At 38.7% G+C, this 22,534-nt stretch overlaps 1 protein-coding gene across 1 annotated transcript in view; it reads right to left on the bottom strand.

Annotated features, from left to right (window-relative positions):
- The window catches only part of NELL2 (neural EGFL like 2), a 381,815-nt gene that overhangs the window by 153,614 nt on the left and 205,667 nt on the right, over positions 1–22,534 (bottom strand). The window contains exon 13 of the mRNA XM_007179220.3: positions 17,293–17,418. Within this exon, the coding sequence (XP_007179282.2) occupies positions 17,293–17,418 (126 nt within the window). The remainder of the gene's footprint in view (positions 1–17,292; positions 17,419–22,534) is intronic.

The raw sequence follows: 22,534 nt of genomic DNA, 5'->3' as shown, positions 1-22,534 counted from the left end.
AAAACTAAAAATAGAATTACCATATGACCCAGCAATCCCACTACTGGGCATATACCCAGAGAAAACCGTAATTCAAAAAGACACATGCACCCGAATGTTCATTGCAGCACTATTTACAATAGCCAGGTCATGGAAGCAACCTAAATGCCCATCAACAGACGAATGGATAAAGAAGTTGTGGTACATATATACGATGGAATATTATTCAGCCATAAAAAGGAACGAAATTGAGTCATTTGTTGAGAAGTGGATGGATCTAGAGACTGTCATACAGAGTGAAGTAAGTCAGAAAGAGAAAAACAAATATCATATGTTAATGCATGTATGTGGAACGTAGAAAAATGGTACAGATGAGCCAGTTTGCAGGGCAGAAGTTGAGACACAGATGTAGAGAATGGACATATGGACACCAAGGGGGGAAAACTGCGATGAGGTGGGGATGGTGATGTGCTGAATTGGGCGATTGGGATTGACATGTATACACTGATGTGTATAAAACTGATGCCTAATAAGAACCTGCAGTATAAAAAAACAAACAAAACAACTAATACTAAACTTTCATTGGGTTATTGTATGGAAATATGTTAATATAAATGTTTCAGACATTACATGAAATTTCTAAAAATCTTATATTTGTATTTGTATGGAAATATGTATGGAAATATGTTAATATAAATGTTTCAGACAGTACATGAAATTTCTAAAAATCTTATATTTGTATTTGTATGGAAATATGTATGGAAATATGTTAATATAAATGTTTCAGACATTACATGAAATTTCTAAAAATCTTATATTTGTATTTGTATGGAAATATGTATGGAAATATGTTAATATAAATGTTTCAGACATTACATGAAATTTCTAAAAATCTTATATTTGTATTTGTATGGAAATATGTATGGAAATATGTTAATATAAATGTTTCAGACATTAAAAAAAAAAAAAAAAAAAAAAAAAAAAAAAAAAAAAAAAAAAAAAAAAAAAAAATAAATATTAAAAAAAAATACTTATGCCAAGCACTGCAATATATATATATATACTGCAATATATATATATATGTGTATATATATATATATATATATATAGTTTCTAATCCTCACATCAAGTGTAAGGTAAGTATTATTATTTTCATTCCCATTTTATAGAAGAGGAAACAGAGGCACTGACAGTTAAGTACTTGCTAAAGGTCATACAGATAAGCTGCATAGAGAGAACTCAAACCCAGGTGATCTGGCTCCAGAGTGATGCTTGTGTATAGTCCTATACTGTCTGCTGAATATGAAGTGAAGAATTCAATTAAGAAAAGAAGTCAAAGAAAAACTTGAACGAATGGAACTTAAAATCACTCTTGATTCACGCAGCCATTTTGATTGCTAAATCAAAATACTACTGGGGCACAATTTTTGCCTCCCTGAGTGGCCCTATCACTTAAAAGCTTACAAATTTGGGATGGTACATAAACTTCTTTGGCTTCAGTTCCTTCATATGTAAAATGGGGCTGACAATAGTGCTGATCTAAAAGATGGTTAATAAGATTAAATGAAAAAATGCACATAAAGGGTTTAGCACTGTATCCAGCATATAGTAAGCAAAAATAAATGTTAGCGCTTGTTATTATTAGCACAATGTCTTATGTCTAAGTGCTCAATAATTAGTTTAATGAATGCCTGGCTTTATGAGCTCTGCTGGAGAGGACGTAGCGAATTGTGACTGCACATTCACTCTAATCCTCTAGAAGGAATTTGAGCCTACTAGAAACCAAAGGCATTGAGGAAGATGCCAAGGAGTGGGTAGTAGGTACCTTATACAATGCTACCTGGGCCTAGCTCTGATACAAAACCTAATGGCCATGAAGTTGAGAATGGTGAGACTCAGAGCCAAAATTCACAAATGCATGTTTGGCTCACATAGTTATACTCTGGGGACAGTTTTGCTTTCCTTAAAATGAAAGAAGAAGTCTTCCCTGGTGGTGCAGTGGTTGAGAATCTGCCTGCTAATGCAGGAGACACGGGTTCGAGCCCTGGTCTGGGAAGATCCCACATGCCTCCGAGCAACTAGGCCCGTGAGCCACAATTACTGAGCCTGCGCGTCTGGAGCCTGTGCTCCGCAACAAGAGAGGCCGCGATAGTGAGAGGCCCACACACTGCGATGAAAAGTGGCCCCCGCTTGCCACAACTAGAGAAAGCCCTCGCACAGAAACGAAGACCCAACACAGCCAAAAATAAATAAATAAATAAATAAATTTTTTTTAAAAAGTTAAAAAAATTAAAAAATAAAATAAAACCCAAACTTTAAAAAAAAAAAAGAAAAAGAGACTAGCCAAATGTGCTTTCCTCTCCTTATTTGAATAGTATTCCTCCACTTAAAATAAATGAGAACTTGAGCAAGTTACTCAACCTCTCTTCTCATCCATGAACAGGGATATCTCCTGCATGAGATTAAGTTAATTAAAATGTGGAAAGCGTTCACAAGATGATAGCTATACATTCCATAGAAATGCTATGTAGCTCTAAGACCTATTCTTGAATTCTGTTGATAAAACTACTTCTGAAAACACCAAAGTGCACTGATTGTGTGAATGCTTTAGCCAATCACTTGCTTGCTCTCGTTCTAATGGAGATAGGATACCAACTTTAATTAATTGATTGAAGAAATATTTATTAAATTCACCAAGTTTTACTCTGTGGGTGTGGAGATGAAAAAGACATAAAAGCCTGTCTTCAAATAACATGTATAATTCAATGGGGGAAGACAGATGTGTAAACAACGAATTACAGAAGTAAACAGATATAATTAAGAGCGACAGAAATGCAGATGAAGAAATCTATTAAAATATCATGCTGTGACTAAGAAGGTGAATACTAAATCCACTTGAACTTCATGCCATTAGCTGCTAAATTAACTCACACTTTCTAATGAGAAGACTCAAAGAAACTTCATTCAGGTGAGACCATGTTCACTGACTCACAGAAGGTGAGTAGCATTTCAGTAAGAAAAAGGGAAAGAAAGCTATTTTGGCCAGTAAAAACTACATCAGCAAAGACATTCTTCGAGAATGGTACAATAAAACCTGCCACAATGGGATAAGCGGGGTCTAAAAATCTAATTAAGACAAAGGTAGCAATGAGGTTGATGGAAATACTACTTTTATTTGGTTGCCCAGTTGCTGTGTGATACATCGCGTGGCTGGAAGGGGAGCAGACAGGGGCTGCTACTCCTGGTTCTCGGCAATTTAGCGGGTCAGTTTTCTTGGCTGAGACTAGAAGGGAGCAGGGGAGTCTGCTGTGCAGGTCACTATGTTTGGTTGCAACCCTGTTGTGCGGGAGAGGTGTGCAGAAGCAGACAGGGATGGTTATAGGGCTAGACTCTGAGATTGACACATGTAGGGAGCATTGAAGCCTTCTCCTGCTGGAAGGCTCTGGAGCATGCTCTCTGCCGAATCCTTACAAAGTTAAATATGCTTTGAATTGAACTGTTGAAGTCTCAGATGATCATAAATCAGTAACTTCCCACTTCCTTTCTTCCTCCCAATACCCTAAAAAGCTAAGACCTTTGGTTCATCCAGGTGAAGAATGGGACTGGAGCCAATTACACCACAATTTGTATTATAGTGTAGTACCTTATCAAGTTTTGCATTACAGTGTGGTACCTTGTCAATTTCTATAGTCGTTTTGCAAAGCAGAAGAAGCCTGTGGCTTGTAGAAGGATATAGTTGGACATGAAGCTGGGAAGACAGACTGCTTTGCTAAGCTGTGTCAGTGTTACCGTCTGAACAATGAGAAGTCACTGAAGTTTCTAGAGAAGGAAATGACTGCACAGGATAGGAAGACAAAGCTGGTGACAAAGTTGAGGTAATAGTGGAGAGGCAAAATATTGCAGACAGTGAGATAGCCAGTAGTACATCTAAAACGTCCAGGTGAAAAGCAATGAAGGTTTGAACTGAGATAGTGACAGTGGGAATAATAACAATAACCATACCATGTTATGTTTTTATAATGCTTTGAAAGGTTTTCAGCCTTCTTTTACTTATAGTCTTATCAGAGAACCCACATCAGCTGAGAAGAAGTAAGGACAATATAGACTTCTCTCTCTGTCTCTCCTGTCCTCTCCACCCCTGCTCCACTCTTTGCCTATCCAGCACCTCAACTGCTTGTCTGTTTTGAAAACATCTTCCTCTGTGTGAGTCTAGGTAGGAGGCAGAGCACCTCTCCCACCATGGAAGCCAAAAGAAGGCAAGACATTTATCCCAGCCAACCTCCTGTCACTTGGCAAATACATGGCAGTGTGACATAAACTAAAACAGCTACATGCTTCTGCCCAGGAAGTCTGAATGTAGAGTGGGTGGCTGGAAAGCAATGGGATAGTTAGCTTTCATGTTCAGTGCTGTGTGTCCCCAGCAGCAGGGGTGACAACATCTTATAATTGCCCCTTCCTGAGAAAACTGTTAGAGCTTCGAAGCCTCCAGAGGTGCCCTGGTCCTGAACATTTTCCAGACGGCTTCTCAAGCTTTATATGTTTTCTCTGAGCCACTTACACTTTTCCAGGAAATCCCTTTAAGCTTAAGATAGCCAGAGTTTTTCCTATTACTTGCGCCTAACAGCGCTGACTACATACAAACAAATCATATTTTCCCTGTTTGCTGACAGGAAACTGAGATGCAGAAAGGCTGACAGCCGCCTGTGGTCACAAGGACAGTTGGTAGGTAAACACACAGGGCTCTCTGCCCCTCTGCTCTCTTAGTTGTTTATCACCATACTCGTCAGATTCTACATAGAAATGTGGAGAGCTTTACTGCTAAAGGAGGGATAATATCACTAATCGTTATGTGTATAAAGAGAAGCCAAACAAAATCAAAAGTATAATTAATATCAACCAAGCTAAAGCCAACAGTCCCTGGCCCAGCTCCTCTAGCAGAGGACTTGCAAATGGTAACAGCCTCTTTCGCTGATTAACTCACAGTGAAATCCTGCAAACTGAATCTAGGTGTTATATTCCCTTAGATAATTACATTCATCTCCTTAGAAGCCATTGACTGCTACCCCCTTTTGTAAAATATTACCTCTATCAAAGAATAGACTGGCCATTAGAAAACAACATTTATTATTCAGAACAGTTTCACTTCCATGGACCTTTTCTAGTTTATCAATAAATTTTTAGTGTTTTTTAGTTCTAAACAATTTGTTCTGTATAAACTTTGCAATGAACTCAATTTTTAGGAGTTTTAAAAATTGGCCAACACTACACTAGAATGGCATATATATTATGCTTGTGATATTACTATTTAAGGTTATTTAATTTCACAAGGAAAACCAATACAGATGAATTCAAAATTTACTGAAGTGTCTGATAGTTCTCCTGAGGTTTATTTCAATGTGACTTATGGATTTGGTAGGAACATGACTCATAAAAAAGCCAAACCTTTGACATTATTTCTATATTAAAATCTCCATGGCTTAAGATGACCATATTTATGATCACTTTAATACTATAAATCATAGGTTGCAACTGAAAATACTCTAATTCATGAGTCAGAGAGATAAGGTAAATGGACGAGGCAGACTGGCTATAGGAATTCTGAAAGTCAAACATCAGTTTTCTTACTGGAACTGCTGAGTCTCAGGGGCTGGGAGATGAGACTTGTGATGAACTAGGGAGACCCTCTTCCCCTAAGAGGGTTGCTACTATTCAGCTGCATTTGACAGCTGAGGTGCAGTGATGCAGACTGAGAATTAATGGGGAACAATCTGGAAATCTGGCTGGAATTCCACATTTTCATAATGAAATCTTTGACTGTTTAAATGTTCAATCATTAAGATGTCCCCAAAGCCAAATATATTGCCTCTGAGAGCCAATTTTGGTCACTCTCAGATATAGTCTTGCTGGCAGGGAGCCTTCCTGAATGAAAAGGTCATTCTCGACATCCCTGCATTCCGTCCCGAAGACCTATGGTAGCAGCATTCCCCCAACAACTAAGTCTACACATGCATTTTTAAAAGAGTGTTTTCAAAGTTACTGTCTGCTGACTTTCTTCATATTATGAAGTTCAGAACCTTTTTAAAAGTAGGCAGATAGGAAATGTATTATGTCATCATTGGATTTACTGTGTTTGGGTAAATGTATAGTCTATTTCTGCATAACTTTGTGTATTTGTATCGATACATGTGTTTGTGTTCATTAGACTAGGAAAATGTTTTTAAAAAAACGAGCACCCTAAACTTTTACACCAAAAACCAAATATGAAAAAAGCAACTCAATCATTAAAGTGAGGAATTTGGATATAAATATGAACTGGGTCCCCTCTCTATTTAATAGACTATCTTTCTAACTCTCCCCACAAACATCAGACTTGCTCCAGTATTACTGGAACTGAATTGTTGCTCCTCAACAATTAGAAAAGAGATGGGAACTGAGAATCATTTTTTAAATACAGTTTTGGACAATTCAACAGTGTTAGCTAATAATAATAGTATATTAGCTTTCTATTATCACCATACAAATTACTCTCAACTCAATGGCCTGAAATGACATAAATTCATTATCTTATAGTTCTATAGGTCAGAAGTCCAACCAAGCTAAAATCAAGATGTCCAGAGGGCTGCATTCTTTTCTGGAGGCTCTGTTTGTTGATTTTTCCAGCTTCTTCAGGTTGTTCCTCTAGAGGCTATTCCAGTCCAGGGCACCCCCTTCATGTTCAAAGCCAATAATACTGCAACTCTCTGACCATTCTTCCATAGTCACATTTCCCTCTGACAACAGCCGGGAAAAGTTCTTCTCTTTAATGAACTCATGTGATTAGATTGAGCCCACCCAGATGATCCAGGATAATCTCCTCATTTCAAGGTCTTTAACCTTAATCAGATATGCAAAGTCCCTCTTGCCATGTAAGGAAACATATTTAAAGGTTCTGGGGATGAGGATGCGGACATCTTTGGAGGGACATTATTCTGTTTACCACAACTGGTAACGATAATAACTATCACTTCTAAATGCTTACTATGTCTCAGCTGTCATGCTGATGACTTTGCATGCTTCGTCTCACAAGACGGAGGAGATATGGGGATATATGTATACATACAGCTGATTCACTTTGTTATACAGCAGCAACTAACACAACATTGTAAAGCAATTATACTCCAATAAAGATGTTAAAAATAAATAAATAAAAATAAAAACAACGTATAAAGTATGTAATATTATTGCATTTTAAAGATGAAGAAACTGAAGCTAAGAGGTTAGATGAATTGCTCAAGATCACAGCTAGTAGACAGCAGAACAAAGATTCAAATCCAAGAAGTCTGAATGAGCTAGTATCCATACACTAAAACGCCACAAAGTATTCATGGAGAAGAGGGGCCCAGGGGGGAGATTAAGATTTGATTTGGACCAACTAAAGAGAGAAGCTCTATGGAACTCTTAGCCATTTCCTGTCTTTTTGGTTGTTGTTTGCTGTTGTTGCATTTCCTAACATTTAACGGATATGTATGTGCAAATCTATTGTATAAAAATGCCTCAGGTAGTGACTTAATGGTTATGATTTTATTCTAGAAAAATTCTAAATTCAGTTCTCATTAGGACACACTGAAATAATTCTTTCATAGGGTTCCAAGAACACCGACAAAGCATTCTGTCTTCTTTGAAATGAACTATCCTATCACCTTGATTCTAGCTCTGCATTGATTGTTAGAAGTATCATCAGTTTAATAATCAACTTTTCAGCAAAAAAGAAAAGTAACATAAAACAAAAACAAAGCAAAACATGGACACTTCAACATGCACATCTCAATGAGAAGGTGCACAGACTGAGTGAAATGTTTTAGAAACCATAAAATCTTAGGTTTATCATAAATTTATCATAAAATCATAAAACCATAAATTCTTATCTTAGAATTTCCATAGGGTTTTCTGGCTTTATCTCTAAGAATTCCATTCACACTAAACTTGTTATTATACAACAACCCATACTTTTGTACCTACTCTTCCTTCTTCCTGAAACGCCTTCTCTCATTTCTTCCTCTCCTGAAATGTCTGTTCATCCTTAAAAACCTCAATTTAAATGTCACTTAGTGATGCCTGCCCAAAACTGGGCTTAAACCAGATTACTCACTGCCTCTTCTGGGGTGGCCACAGCTCTCTGCACATTCCTTTGTTACAGAATGTACCACAGTGTACAGTAATGATCTATTTATACCATCTCCATGTATTAAATCGGACAATAACCCTACTATGCGCCCAGATCAAAGCTCTGGTGTCAAGAAAAGTGAAAGAAATGAAAAGTGAAACATCGTGAATTTTTCACAATCACTCACACACAGTTCTTACACAATGAATTTTTACTACTCTTTCATTACTCTTAACCTGGTGCTCTTTATCAGTCCTTAGCTGAAGCAGGTTAGTTAACTACTGATAATATTTAATGTCTGTCGTAGGCAGCCTTTAAGATGGTTCCCAGTGATCTCCACCTCATGATAGACATGCCTTTGGGTAATCCCCCTCTTTAGTATGGGCTGGACCTAAGTGATTTTCTTCTAACCAATATACTACAGCAAAGGCAATAGGATGTCATTTCTGTGGTTAGGTTACAAAAGATGTTGGTTCCGTCCTGCCATCAGGCTCTCTCTCTGACTGGCTTTGATGAAGCGAGCTGCCATGTTGGAAAGGACCACATGGCAAGGAGCTGAGGGCAATCAACAGTCAACAGCCAGTAAGGAACTGAATCCACCAACAACTACAAAGGTAAGGTTAGAGAAAAACCCTTCCCCAGCCCTGGTGGACACCTTGATTGTAGCCTTCTGAGAGACCCCGAAGGAGAGGACCCAGTTATTCTATGCCCAGACACCTGACCCACAGGCTGTGAGACAATAAATGCATGCTGTTTTAAGCTGTTAAATTTGGGGGTTATTTGTTATGCGGTAGTAGATAACTAATACAATGTTAGTCCCTCTGATAAAAGAACTTAGTTTAAGCAACCTCTTATGTGGTGTCAGAAGTTATCTGAAGAAAGTACCAATCACTGAAATACGTGGCAACAGATAGACTAGTGAAGGCACTACCCAAACAACGAGTGAGGCTCTGCCATTCCCCAGCAGAGGCACACAGGAGAGAGGAGGCTCTGGATTTGAGAGAAGAAACTCACCCTCTGAGCCCAAACCCATGACCTGAATGTGACACTGCAAAGGCACCTTGGGCTGGGGAGAAAAGGGGAACACCAAGACAGGGCAATGCCACCAGGTGGATATACATCCACTGCAAGATTAGATCAGCAGTAGAGCCAGACAATGAACTCTGTTGCACGGAGCACACAGTGAAGAGGCACAAGGAAAGCCAAACTTCCATTCCGGCTAACATGTCAAAGCCAACAATAAAGGAAGAAAGTGAAAGGCATCTATTAAACCTCCACTTCAATAATCCTGTCCTCCACAGGTGTCTGTTGCTAAGACACCACTATTATTACACTCCTGGCATGTATAATCTTTTTATTCCCCTATGTGAGTTTTCAGCTCTGTGCTCTTCACATAAAAATCTCATAATAAAACTCAAACAAGAATCCATTTGGGACAAAGGTGAATTCGAGTTTACCAACCAAGTCAAAGCAAGTGAGGCTGCCTAATGAGGCGGCTCCCATCAACTCAGTGCTCACATGAGCTTGCACAGAGGCAAGCTTGTGTGGACACACGCCACCGGGTGCTTGGATCAAACCACGGCCGGGCTGGAGGTCAGACATGGATACGAGGGCTGCGCTGAGATGCTGCATAAAGGCTTTAACAAGCCTGGAAACTGCTACATGGGTGCTGGTGTGTGACCCCCACTCACTGACAGATTCAGATAGCACAGGCTCTTTTCCAAGCTTTTCATCTTGAAAAAGGCAATTCGGCTCCCTGAGCCTTTGAGCCTGTTCCATTTTGAGCTGACTGCTAATTGTATGCGTGCATATATGTGTTTCAGAAAAGAGATAAGCACATTGCCTTGGCCTCCACACTCACTGTGCAGACGGGTCTCACTTCTGTTCTCTGCAAGTTTTCCAAACATGGTCTGAAGTTTTCTAAACATTAACCCTTCCTGGTAACCACAGTACACATTCTTCTAGAGAGGTTTTCTTGATTATGTTTGCTTAAAAACTGCTTTTCATTATTAATTCTTTGAGTCCTAAGGCTTGGTATTTTAATTTGCTTTTGTGATCACGTTTAGATGTTCAAGTTACTCAATAATAACTACACAGCATAATAATATATAGCAAACTACAGGAGATGAATGACACAGCTTTTAGCATTAGAGGCCGTATTTAAAACCCTATATCTGACTTTTCATATTTTATGAAATATGCCACAATTGTATCATATTTTGTAATGCTGATTCCAGAAAAAGAAAATTTGGAGTGATTGCTCATAAAAATGCAAAAGTCTTTCCCAACTGTCATGGCAACTAGTGGCCAGATGGTAGGATTGTCTGATTGCTGATTGTGATTCTTTAGAAAAGAAATCCACATAGAAGCAGCCAGGCTCATAAAATCTGCCCTGCTTGAGAACTGACCAGACTCACTAATTCTTTAGAGGTCATAGACTCTACTCTGGGTAGATTAGTGTCCACAGTAGGGCCTGGATGCAGATATCTAGCTCCAAGCCTCCCCATCGAACACTCATTCTCAAGAATAGGAGGAACCTCCCTGATCCCAGGAAGTACAACAAATCCTCCTATGGAAGGATTTTTTCTAACTTCCAGAGAGAGTGCTATTCAGTTACACCAAGGTTTCTCTTTCTTTTTTAAGCCCCTATTCACAGGTACATAATAAGTCAGTTGACTAAATAAAAACACATTGAATCCATTGCTCCAGCAAGGCTATCTACTTATAATAATAATAAAAATAACTCCATTGAAAAGTAACCAGAGAGAAGTGCCCAGTTGAAAAAATCCTAGGGAAAGAAGACATTTCCTCAAGAGGATCACTTCTCTAATCACAATAGAAACAACAACAATAATTGTAGCTAATGTTTATTAAAGATTTCTTCTGTGCTAGGCATTTTACTACAGATAAAGAGCCAAGGCTTTTTATAACTAAAATGACTTTGTTTATTTAGGAGTTTTGTGAGTGCTGATATGCATATTTTCACTTCCTCTTCTTTACCATTGTTCTCTCTCATCTGTGCCTCTCCTGGCCCCCTACCCTCTCTGCCGTTGTCCACAATATTCTTACTTCCTTCACTATTTATATACCGGTAATTATCATGGTACACACACAATGAATTATCTACCTTCTTCCGTACTTGTGATTTTGATAAACCCACCGAGAGCTATTTTTAAACAGTTGATAATAAAGTTATTGTACATCCATACAATAAATTACCAGCTTCAATTTCAATTCTTTTTGGAAGACTGCAGAATGAAAAAGTATACTGTTATGCTGCCTTTCCAAAATATCATCTCTTTAAGAACTTTAAGCAAATTACCTTTTCTAGCATTAATTAATAGGGAACTTCAAAGAAACACACAAAAAGGAGACAGCTATTTGAGAAAAGGCCACGCCTGGTTTACAACGGACTTAAAATCTTTGCTCTGGTTGCCCAGTAGTAAATCCTCTGCAACCTTCTGTGCATGTCAATAGCATCCAAAACGCTTGAAAACGCTAGAAAATCAACAGTAAAAAAGCTCGGCAAATAGGATGGTAATGATGATGTTTTTTTAAAAGTCAGTATTGACCTTGTTAGAGAAAAAGAAGTAACTACAACGAGAACATAAAATGTAAGTGCTAGGAGTATTCGATGCTGTAAAAAGTTAAGTACTTTAAGAAGTAAAACTCCTTGGGGAACACCAGAGGAGGCTCTTTGTTTAACAACAAAAATCAAGTATCCAGAAGGATTTCTTGTGCTCAGATACTTTGTGGACCTTCTGTGATATGTGACATGGGCCAAAGCCTGCATTAGAAGCTCTGGAAAAACGGAAGCAGTCAGGGTCAATGGAAAGCATACTGGGGAGGCATCAGGATAGCGTAATTTGAGAGGCCCTAAGAAATCCCCTCTGCCACCTCTGTGAGGTCTGCGATTTTTCCACCTGTTAAGCTAAGAACAGGTTCTTTTTTTTTTTTTTAATTTATTTTATTGAAGTATAGTTGACTTACAATGTTGTGTTATTTTCTGCTGTACAGCAAAGTTATTCAGTTATCTATCTATCTATCTATCTATCTATACATTCTTTTCCATCCTGGTTTATTTCAGGATATTGAATATAGTTCCCTGTGCTATACAGTAGGACCGTGTTGTTTATCCATTCTGTATATAATAGTTCACATCTGCTAACCCCAAACTCCCAATCCATCCCTCCCCCACCTCCCTTTCCCGTTGGCAACCACAAGTCTGTTCTCTATGTATGCGAGTCTTAAGAACAGGTTTTTGATAAGAGAAAGGAGAGGAAAGAACTTGGGGGAAAGTGGGCCTTACTGAGAAGGGGTCCCTTTTGTGGCCAAAGGCCAATAGAAGGACACTGGGTATACCTCAAGAACTGAGAGAAGACATCACTATACAAGGCCTAAAAGAAACCTGGAGAGGAAAAGGGAAATTAAAAAGTGTACATCCTACAGTTTCGAGTGGGTGACCCTAACTTCTCAACCTTGGCACCACTGACATTTTGTGTCATATAATTCTTTATTATGGGGAAGCTGTCTTATACTGGATGCCCTGTGCAGGATAAAGATTAATGACTCAGTTGGAAAGTAACCAGAGAAAAGTTCCCAGTTGAAAGGGTTCCAGAAAAATAAGACATTTCCTCAAGAGGACAGCTAGTCTAACAATATTATAGGATGTTTAGCATGTCTCTGGCTTCTACCTATCAAATGCCAGTAGCAACCCCCTTTCCCCATAGCTGTGATAACCAACAGTGTGTCCAGACATTGTCAAATAACCTCTGGCAGGTAGGAAGGCAAAATCACCCCTGTTGGACAACCAACACTCTAAAAAACTACACAAGAGGGGAAGATTACAAGCTCATCAACACAAAAAAAGAATGAGAATTCTGTTTTTTAGTTGTAATACTCAAAGCAGAGAGATATATCGGGAAGATCTGAAATGAATGCCTTTTCCTTCAGAACATTTTTATCCTTTGATAATTCCAAAATTCTTGATCCCATCTTTATTTCCAGAGCTATCTTATTCTTTGTCCATTACACAAGACTAGTTTCAATATGAGCTGTCTAGTAGGACTCAGAAAGATTTGCCCAATTTAATCAGTGCTTATGTGAGTGAACCAAGAAAGGCATTAGTCTAGATAAATAATAAAGACACTGTTATGCACGAAAATTAAGTTATTTTTGAAATCAGAGAGATGGAAGAATGGGCTTCTAACATCTTGGCTCATATAAACCAAACCCTTTTCCTTCCCTTCCCTCTGCCTTTTCTATCCTTTCTTTCCTTCTTTCCTTCCTCCTTCCCTCCCTCTCTGCCTCCCTCCCTTCCTTCCTTTCTCTTTTCTTGTAGGTATAACCATGCTTTCCTCTAGAATAGGACAGGATGTGAGAAGGACAGAGATGATGAAGTATTAACTAGAAAAAAAAACACCATCACTGGAAGGAAAATTATATTAATGAGTTCAGAAGAATATAAAGTGCTGCATCAACACTTTATCAAGAGTATAAACTATGCAAATGGTGCAACTGAGTCATCAGTGAAACTGCATAATAGAGTCAGAGGCCCAGAAAATGGCAATTTCTATTTTTTCTACTGACTTCTGATTTAGAATTATTACTATACGATCTGTAGGGGAAAAATTCCTCTTGGAGTTGAAGCTAATGAAGTGAAACTATAGAAACGCAGTTTAACTACTGAATATTATAAATTGAATAATGCAGTTCTAGATACAGTATGAATCTTTTCCCCTTACTTATTTTTGTGTGGTTGCAAATTAAACCAAGGGTGACTAATGTAAGAGCTAAGAATAAAAAGTCTTATCCTCTGTCCCCCTTTTGCTTCTCACTAACTGTATGACCATAGGTAAGGCAATTAATCTCTCTGAGCCTCAATTTCCTCATTTGTAGAAGTTAGGAAATTGGATTAGATTATCTGTAAGAATTCTTCCATTCCAAAATTTTCTCATCATGGGAAAAATATAACTCAAATTATCTGAAAGTGAAAGAAAAAAAAAATACTGTGCAATTCTACCAGCTGTGGAAGGTGATTACCCTATAGCATACATAATTTCTATGCCAGACTACAGGGTTATAAAAGCAAAAAAAAGGCTTCTTTTATTGATCAAAGTTCTTGACTATAAAGTAACATGTATTGCCTTGGATTCTTCCTTAAATTAGAATGTCTATGATTAATTTTCAGATGGGGTAAGCACGTTTGAGAGTCTGCTGGGTACAGTGTTGACAATGTCACTTGTGACGCTATGGCAGGGTGCTCTTCAATAGCAAAGAGGGGCAGGGATACAGAAGCAAAGCAAATTCAGAACTTCAAGAGCTCAGTCACAAACATCACAGAATGGCTCTGCAGTGGTGTTTTGACATTTATTCTGGAAGGCCTACTCCTGCAAGTATGTAAATGTCCGTTTCTAAAATTCAGAGAAAATAAATCCCAATCTTTATCAGAGATATAAAGTCCTACTCTGGTCTTATGAGAGCTCTTGAAAAGGTACAGCCTAGATGCCTTCAGCCATAAGGCAAACCCACATCATAGAGGAGCCAAGCCTTCTGTGCAGATGCTAATGCTAAAGGGTAGAGGAAAAGATTCAAAGAGGGAAAATTTAAACATTCATTGCCTTTACAGGAACTTTAAATATGTGCTGGCCCTGCAGGGTTTAGCATAAAATGTTGTGTCAAAGATTACCTGACTCTGGAGGACAACAAAGTAAAATCCACTCATATTCCCAAGAAAATCCAACTTTTATGTACGGATAGAAATTCTCAAATTTGCAGACCTACTCAGAGTAGGTAGAAAATTTCAGGGCAAGAAAGTCTCTCTTCTTTAAATGGAAGCATAGAAATAGTGGTGCTAGTTGGAAATGCTGGTGCATCATTAAGGAAACACATTCCATCATCTGCCAGATCATGAAATTCCTGGCTCTGGCTCCTTCGGCAAAAAAATCATGGCCTGAACAGCTTTTCCTAAGATGATTTTGGCCTTCCTTGGTATTCCTACAAAGGGACACTTCATTTTTATCATTACTTTGAAATCTTAAGGGGAAATTCTCCGTAAGTAGTCCAAAAAAAAACCCCCCCAGCAATTTGTGGGATTTTATTTGGAAAGAAAATACACTGGGGGAGGTAAAGCCAAAGCAGAAGATGCTCTGTAAGGGATGACAGCTGAACTAGTCCTTGGATTTACAGCCAACAGACAGGCTCAGGATGGAAATGAACCTTGAAAATACCCTCCCCCAAGAAACACTCCTCATTCAACACTAGGTCAAATCTTGTGTTGTGTACTCTTCCTTACTTGTCTCTAACACTTTTTAAGATTGTAAGAAAAACAAAAAGAATCACTAGGAAGTACAAAAATATACAAAGCTTTTTAAGTCTCTAATGCCGAAGAATTAGCAGACTCCTTGAAAATTGCTAGCACTCTTATTTTTAATGAGTACATCTCGAAGTATCACTGAAGTAGTTTTATCTTAGTTTTTTTGTTTTGTTCTGTTAACCATTACATTGGAATGCAGATTTATTGATATTACCAATATTACAGCAAACTGTTTATTTTATTCTTCATGTATTCATTAAGACGTGTTCTTTTATATTCCTTTTTTATGTTGAAAAATATCTCCATAGTGCTCTGTCAGGATAGTTTTGCCACTCAGTGTGATTACATATTTTTCTAAAGAAAAAGTGCAGAATTGTTCCCATAATGTGGAAATGTTTAGGATGAACTGACAAAAAAGCAAGAATCTGTAAATCCATTGGCAACTCTATGTTAAATATATTTTCTACCTTCAGAATATCTTTGGTTATTCTCCATACACTGAGAAGGCAATTCTCATTACATTTTATTTTCATCATTCTGTTTTTATATAAATGCTACACTTGAATTTAGAGGAAGGACGGTCCCTTTGCTCTAACTAATAAACAGGATATCAAGTCTAGACAGTCCCCACTTAGAATGGTTCGACTTATGACTTTTCAGCTTCATGATGGTACGAAAGTGATAAACATTCTGTAGTAAATGTACTTCGAATTCTGAATTTTGATCTTTTTCCAGGCTAGTGATATGCAGTATGATACCTTCTTGCGATGCCGGGCAGCGGCAGCGAACCAAGTGTAAACAACCGATACACTTAGAACCATTCTGTTTTTCACTTTCGCTACAGTATTCAATAAATTACATGAGGTATTCAACACATTATTATAAAATAGGCTTTGTGTTAGTTGATTTTTTCCAACTGTAGGCTAATGTGAGTGTCCTGAGCACGTTTAAGGTAGGCTAGGCTAAGCTATGATGTTTGGTAGGCTAGGTGCATTAAATGCATTTTCAACTTATGATATTTTCAACTTATGATGGGGACATAACAGTAAAAATGACAAGATAACACTTTAAGTGCTCTCCAGTTTTATGATTTTACATGTTTTTCTAAAATATGGTATGTATATGTTTCTTCTATTTAAAAAAAAGCCAAAAGAATGTTGTATTTCACACCCACATTTCTTCAATCCCCATAGGCTGCAAGCTACTCTGTTAGCACCATTTTCTTTCATATTCTACAGAATATGACGTGAATAGGTTGTTTTATCCTAGGACCAACTACAGACATGACTAACACTCGAGATATCCCTGAGGAGGACTCTGGATGGTACTGATGGGAGTGATATTTCATAGCACAAACATAAGCAAAACTTCTTTGATGTAGATACTCCACTGTACTCCCCAGAAGCATGAAGAAGATTTTCCCATTTCCTAGCACTCCACAGATCTATTTCTGAAAACATTACATGATTTATGTCATTATTCCTCTATTCAAAAGTCAACTGTCATGTAAAGGAAATATTATTTAAGGGTGTTTCTCAGATTTGCCATAGAATTCACACAAGTTTTGAGTATAAATACTATTTAAGTATAAAATTAGTGAAATATTGATTTTGTTCCTCAGTTTATCTTTACATTTCTAATAGGAATTTCTTATCCAGAGCAAGGAGCTAGCCCTTTCCTTAGAACAGATTCAGAATTAACTACCAAATCAAGAAGATATGCTTTTGCTTATAACTTGTTTTGTTGTAAGGGGGTATTTATGGCAGACTTCTCCAAACACTTAGAGTTAAAAGGAACTTTTAAAAGTAAATTTAAGGCATAGAAAGATTTTATGTCACAAATAGTCACTGTTTACCTGTGCATGAATAGTCATCAATTCGGATGTATCCCGTTTTGCAGATGCACATGAAGGAACCTGGGGTGTTGACACACATCGTGTTCTCACGGCAGTAATGGCGCCCTTCAGCACACTCATCAACGTCTGTGAAGAAAAAGTAGGGCAAAGAGGTCAACAGTGGCCAGTATTCTAGAGTTTCTCTATAATTTTCTTTGGTGGGGAGAGGGCAAAAGTTACTAATTGAAAAGCATTTTTTAAATGTATTCAAAGTATCTCCTTTAGTAGAAACATTTGAGGTTCAAATGACAGAAATTATAACATTTTTTCCTAAAAGCTCTTGCTGGAGTTTCAAAGATGTCTTTATATTTCAAATTGCAGCATTCTAAAATACATCTGAAAATATCAGTCCATTCATCTACCTTAGATAGAATGTTTGATAAAACGAATCAGAAAGTAGAGACTGGGCTGCCTTAGAATCATGGACGTTTCAATCACTGAGCCGACCACATATTATTTTTTGATTCACTGGCTATTCTGTACACTTGGGGAGACCCTGCAAGAGGTAAATAGAATATTCAATACACACCAGAACTTGAAAAACTTCACTTAAAGATATGAAACCAAGAACATGTAGTTTATTAGAGATACGAGTAGAGATATAGCTATACCAGTAAGTGTTGAACAGAGATGAAATTACAATCTAGAGCCTGATAGAAATGAGAAGCTGTAAAATAGCAAAACAAGATATCATATTGAAGAGCTTCCACAGTAATTCACACACCAAGTTTTGAGTGTAGAGACTTGCAAATGCTAAGCCATAATAAGCACTAGTACTAATTGGGAAGAATGTGAATTTTAACAATAAAACTGTCCCCATTTTATAGCCCCTCTCTGCCTGAAACATAAAGTATTTCACAGGTATTTTATCATTATGTTATACTCTTCATTAAGGGCCTTAATGCATTGACCAGGCAAGGTGCTTCTCCTCCAGAAGTCTGCTTTCTCAAATCCTTGTGGTAAATCCACAAAGTAGCATTGACCTCATTTGTACTATTAAAAGAAAGGGATCAATTACAGGAGATAGCCAGGTGACCCAATACTAAAAAAGTCATGCCATTCATATAAACTCAACTATGTTCTCAGTCCTGAGAGTGTCAAAAGAAATAGCTGACACAGTCTCTCGGGGGGCTATACTTTAGAGCTAGAGGGACGGATGAAAATACTGAGATTTAGAGAGACTCAATTTTCCATTCAACTTCTAAATGAAAGTCAACACAGTAAATTACAAACATCTTAGCATACAAAGCCCCTCCCAGTTTGGCCATTACTTTCTGGCTTTATATTCTATGGCCTCACTCCCTCTTCCCTCTCAGTGTTCTGGCCACACTGAGCTTCTGGTCATTTCTTGAATGGACCACACTCTTTCTTACTTACGTGCTTTTGCATATGCTGTTCTCTCTTCTATTTCTCTCCCTATCACCACCCACAGTGGATCTTGTCTACCAGTAGATTCACCCTTCAAGAATCTGTTTAAATGTCTCTCTGAGAAAACTTCCCTAATGAAGTAAACTGCTCCCTATGCTGTGCTCCCTTGGAACTTTGTAAATGCTTCCATTATAGATATATCCATTGTACCTTTATTAATTTTTGTAAGTTTCTTTTTCCAATAAGTCAAATATACCCTTGAAGGGTAGGGATCATCTATTTGTGTTTCTTAATTCTGGCTACACATTATATTCATGTGAGATGCTTTTAAAAAAATTAGTTTTTGTGCCAACTCCCCAAATCCCACTCCAAATTCTTATTTAATTATCTGTGGTGCAACACAGACATAATATTATTTTTAATCTTCTCTATGAAGAGTCTAATGCAGGGGTCAACAAAAATTTTCAATAAAGAGCCAGATAGTAAATATTTTAGGCTTTGGGGGCCATGAGTTCTCCATTGCAACTACTTAACTCTTGTTGTAGCATGAAGGCAACCATAGACAATATGTAAATGAATGAGCCTGACGATGTTCCAATAAAGCTTTATTTACAAAATAAGAAGGTGAATCAGATTTAGCCTAAAGGCCATAGTTTGATGACCCCTTGTCTAATGCATAATCAGAGTTAAGAATCACTCAGAAGGACCGAAATGGAGGAGTAGGAGGACGTGAGGCTCACCTTCCCGCAACATCAAAAATACATCTACATGTGAGACAGTTCTCATAGAAAATCAACTGGAAGCTGTAGAAGATCTCTTATACAACCAAAGCTGCAAGAAAGATCTCCACATAAGCAGGTTGGAAATTTAAAAAAAAGAAAGAAAGAAAAAGGCATCAGGACGGAACCAGCACCGCTGAGAAGGATCTGTGAAGGAGAGAAAGTCCACACATAGACCCTTGTCCTGGGGAACCTCCTTTCCTGCTAAGAGGTCAGCTGGGATGGGTGGGGCCTGGACTTTGCTCCAGAGGAGTGTGTGCATGCTGGCTTGCTAGTAATCATGGAAAAGAGAGAGGGGAGCTGACGGCTGCTACCTCAACACACTCCCAAAAGTCTGAAATGCATGCTGGGCAGGGCCGCTAGCGCTCAGTGGCTAGGCGCTAAATCTCGGGCAGAAGGGCCCTCACAGGGGACTCGTTCTAGCTGCATGGACACAGCCCAGAAGGCCTAGGGAGTGGTCCATGCCAAATCTCAAAGCCCACTGTCAGCACAGCACACACATGGCAACCGTGGGTCTGGCATTGGAGCCATGATCAGTGCTCGCACAGGCGGAGGTGGGTCCAGACGTGGCAGACATTGTGGGCTCACACATGAAGGCGGCGGGTCTGGCCTCGAAGCCCATTTTCAGAGTTCACAGGGTAGGGGCAGTCTTTGTCAAGTGGCACCACAGAAATGCATGTCTTGGGCGGACAGCCCCTGGGGAGGAGGATACAGCAGGTCATTTCCAGAGGGAGCCCTCTGGTTCCACCCACCCCACACCACAGCTTGGAGCCAGATCTGGGGCACACAGGTCTTGGGAGAGGCCTGCCACAGAGGCAGCCCAGGCCCCAGGAAGCAGCATAACCATCTCGATTCCTGCAGCCACAGCACTCCAGCCCCCAGCACCAGCCCACTCCACACTGCAGCCTAGCACTAGGTCTGGGACAAACACAGTGGAGAAAGGGATGCACACAACCTTGGGCTGCTTCTGGGCAAAACCACAGATGCTTGCAGGGACAGCACATATGTTCCCTGGGCCTCACTTACTTCACTGGTCACAACCTTTGGGACAGAGCAGGCAGGCATTCAAAGGCAACAGAGCCTTATAGAACCTGGATCTCAGGGCTTCCAGTCCAAGAACTGGGGAGCAGACCCCACCCCTGACAGGGCTGTGACAGCCACAGAGTAAAGAGGAGGCCCTGTCCAACACTGCTGTGCAGTCTCTGGACACCACAATGCCAGTCACACTCCCTATCAAGGGGCTAAGAGCCAGCATTCTCTGAGGAAAGACGTGGCTGGCATCCAGATCAAAAACAGCCCTTGCAACAAAAATATCGGACGCATACAGTCTACACAGGGATGCTCCCACATGAAAACAGCCCTTTTAGATCACAGTAGATAATGGTTTCTCCTAAATTCATAGAGACAGGGAAAGTTAAGTAAAATGAAACAGCAAAGAAACTACTGCCAGTTGAAAGAAGAGAAATCCTCTGAAAGAACAAATAATGAAGCAGACGTCACCAGTCTACTAGACCCTGAGTTCAAAAAGGAGGTAATAAAAATGCTAAAGGAATTAAAAAAGATTATCAATAGAAATGCAGATCACTGTAACAAGGAACTAGAAACTATAAAGAGGAACCAATAAAAATTAGACAATTACTGAGCTAAAGACCAATCTAGAAGCAATGAATAGCTGACTAAATAACACAGAAGAATGAATAAGTGATCTGGAAGACAGAATAATGGAAATCACTGAATCAGAACAGCAGACAGAAAGACAAAGGAAAAAGAAATAAAAGCAACATACGAGATCTATGGGATAATATAAACTGTGGCAACGTACGCATAACAGGGGTTCCAGATAGAGAAGAGAGAGAAAAGGAGATCGAAAATTTGAAGAAATTATGGCTGAATACTTCCCAAATCTAAAGAAGAAGACAGATTTCAAGGAATAGTAAGCACAGAGGGTCCCAAACAAGATGAACCCAAACAGACCCACACTAAGACGTATCTTAATTAAAATGGAAAGAGCTAAAGATAAAGAGAGGATTCTAAAGGCAGCAAGAGAAAAACAAAGAGTCAGTTACAAAGGTACCCCTATAAGGCTTTCAGCTGATTTCTCTGCAGAAACTTTGCAGGCCAGAAGGGAGTGGCATGATACATTCAAAGTCCTGAAAGGAAAAATCCTGCAACCTAGGATACTCTACCCAACAAGATTATCATTTCAAATAAAAGGAGAGATAAAGAATTTCTCAGACATGCAAAAATTAAAAGAATACAGCAATACCATACCTACCCTAAATAAATATTGAAAGGTCTTCTCTAAATAGAAAAGAAGCAAGAATCTACAGGAAAGGAAAAATCACAATAGGAAAGACAAATATATAAAAGGATTGAAGGTCACTTAAATAAGCCATTATATAAATTAAAGAAAAAAATTTTTTGTAAAAGCAATTATAACTACAATTAACTGCAAAAGGATAAACATGAAGATGTAAAATAGGACATCAAAATCACAAAACACTGGGGAAGAGAGTAAAAAATATGAAGATTTTTAGACTGTGTTTGAACTTACACGACTATCAGTCTAAAGCAAGTAGATACAGTTATGGATCAACATACTTGAAAACCAGGGTAACCACAAATCAAAAACATACAGTGGATTGACAAAAATCAAACAGAAAAGAACTCAAGCATAATACAAAAGAAAATCATCAAACCACAAGAGCAAAAACAAAAACAAAAAGAAAGGAAAAAAGAACTACAAAATCAACTGGAAAACCAGGTTTAAAATGGAAATAAGTACATTACTTTAAATGTTAATGGACTAAGTTCTGTAATCAAAAGACACAGAGTGGGGCTTCCCTGGTGGCACAGTGGTTGAGATTCTGCCTGCCAATGCAGGGGACACGGGTTTGAACCCTGGTCTGGGAAGATCCCACATGCCGCGGAGCAACTAGGCCCGTGAGCCACAACTACTGAGCCTGCGCATCTGGAGCCTGTGCTCCGCAACAAGAGAGGCCACGATAATGAGAGGCCCGTGCACCGTGATGAAGAGTGGCCCCCACTTGCTCCAA

The sequence above is a fragment of the Balaenoptera acutorostrata genome, chromosome 11, assembly GCF_949987535.1.
Source record: "Balaenoptera acutorostrata chromosome 11, mBalAcu1.1, whole genome shotgun sequence".
NCBI lineage: Eukaryota > Metazoa > Chordata > Mammalia > Artiodactyla > Balaenopteridae > Balaenoptera > Balaenoptera acutorostrata.
Note: the sequence above shows the minus strand (reverse complement) of the source record. Positions and strands in the feature narration are given on the sequence as shown.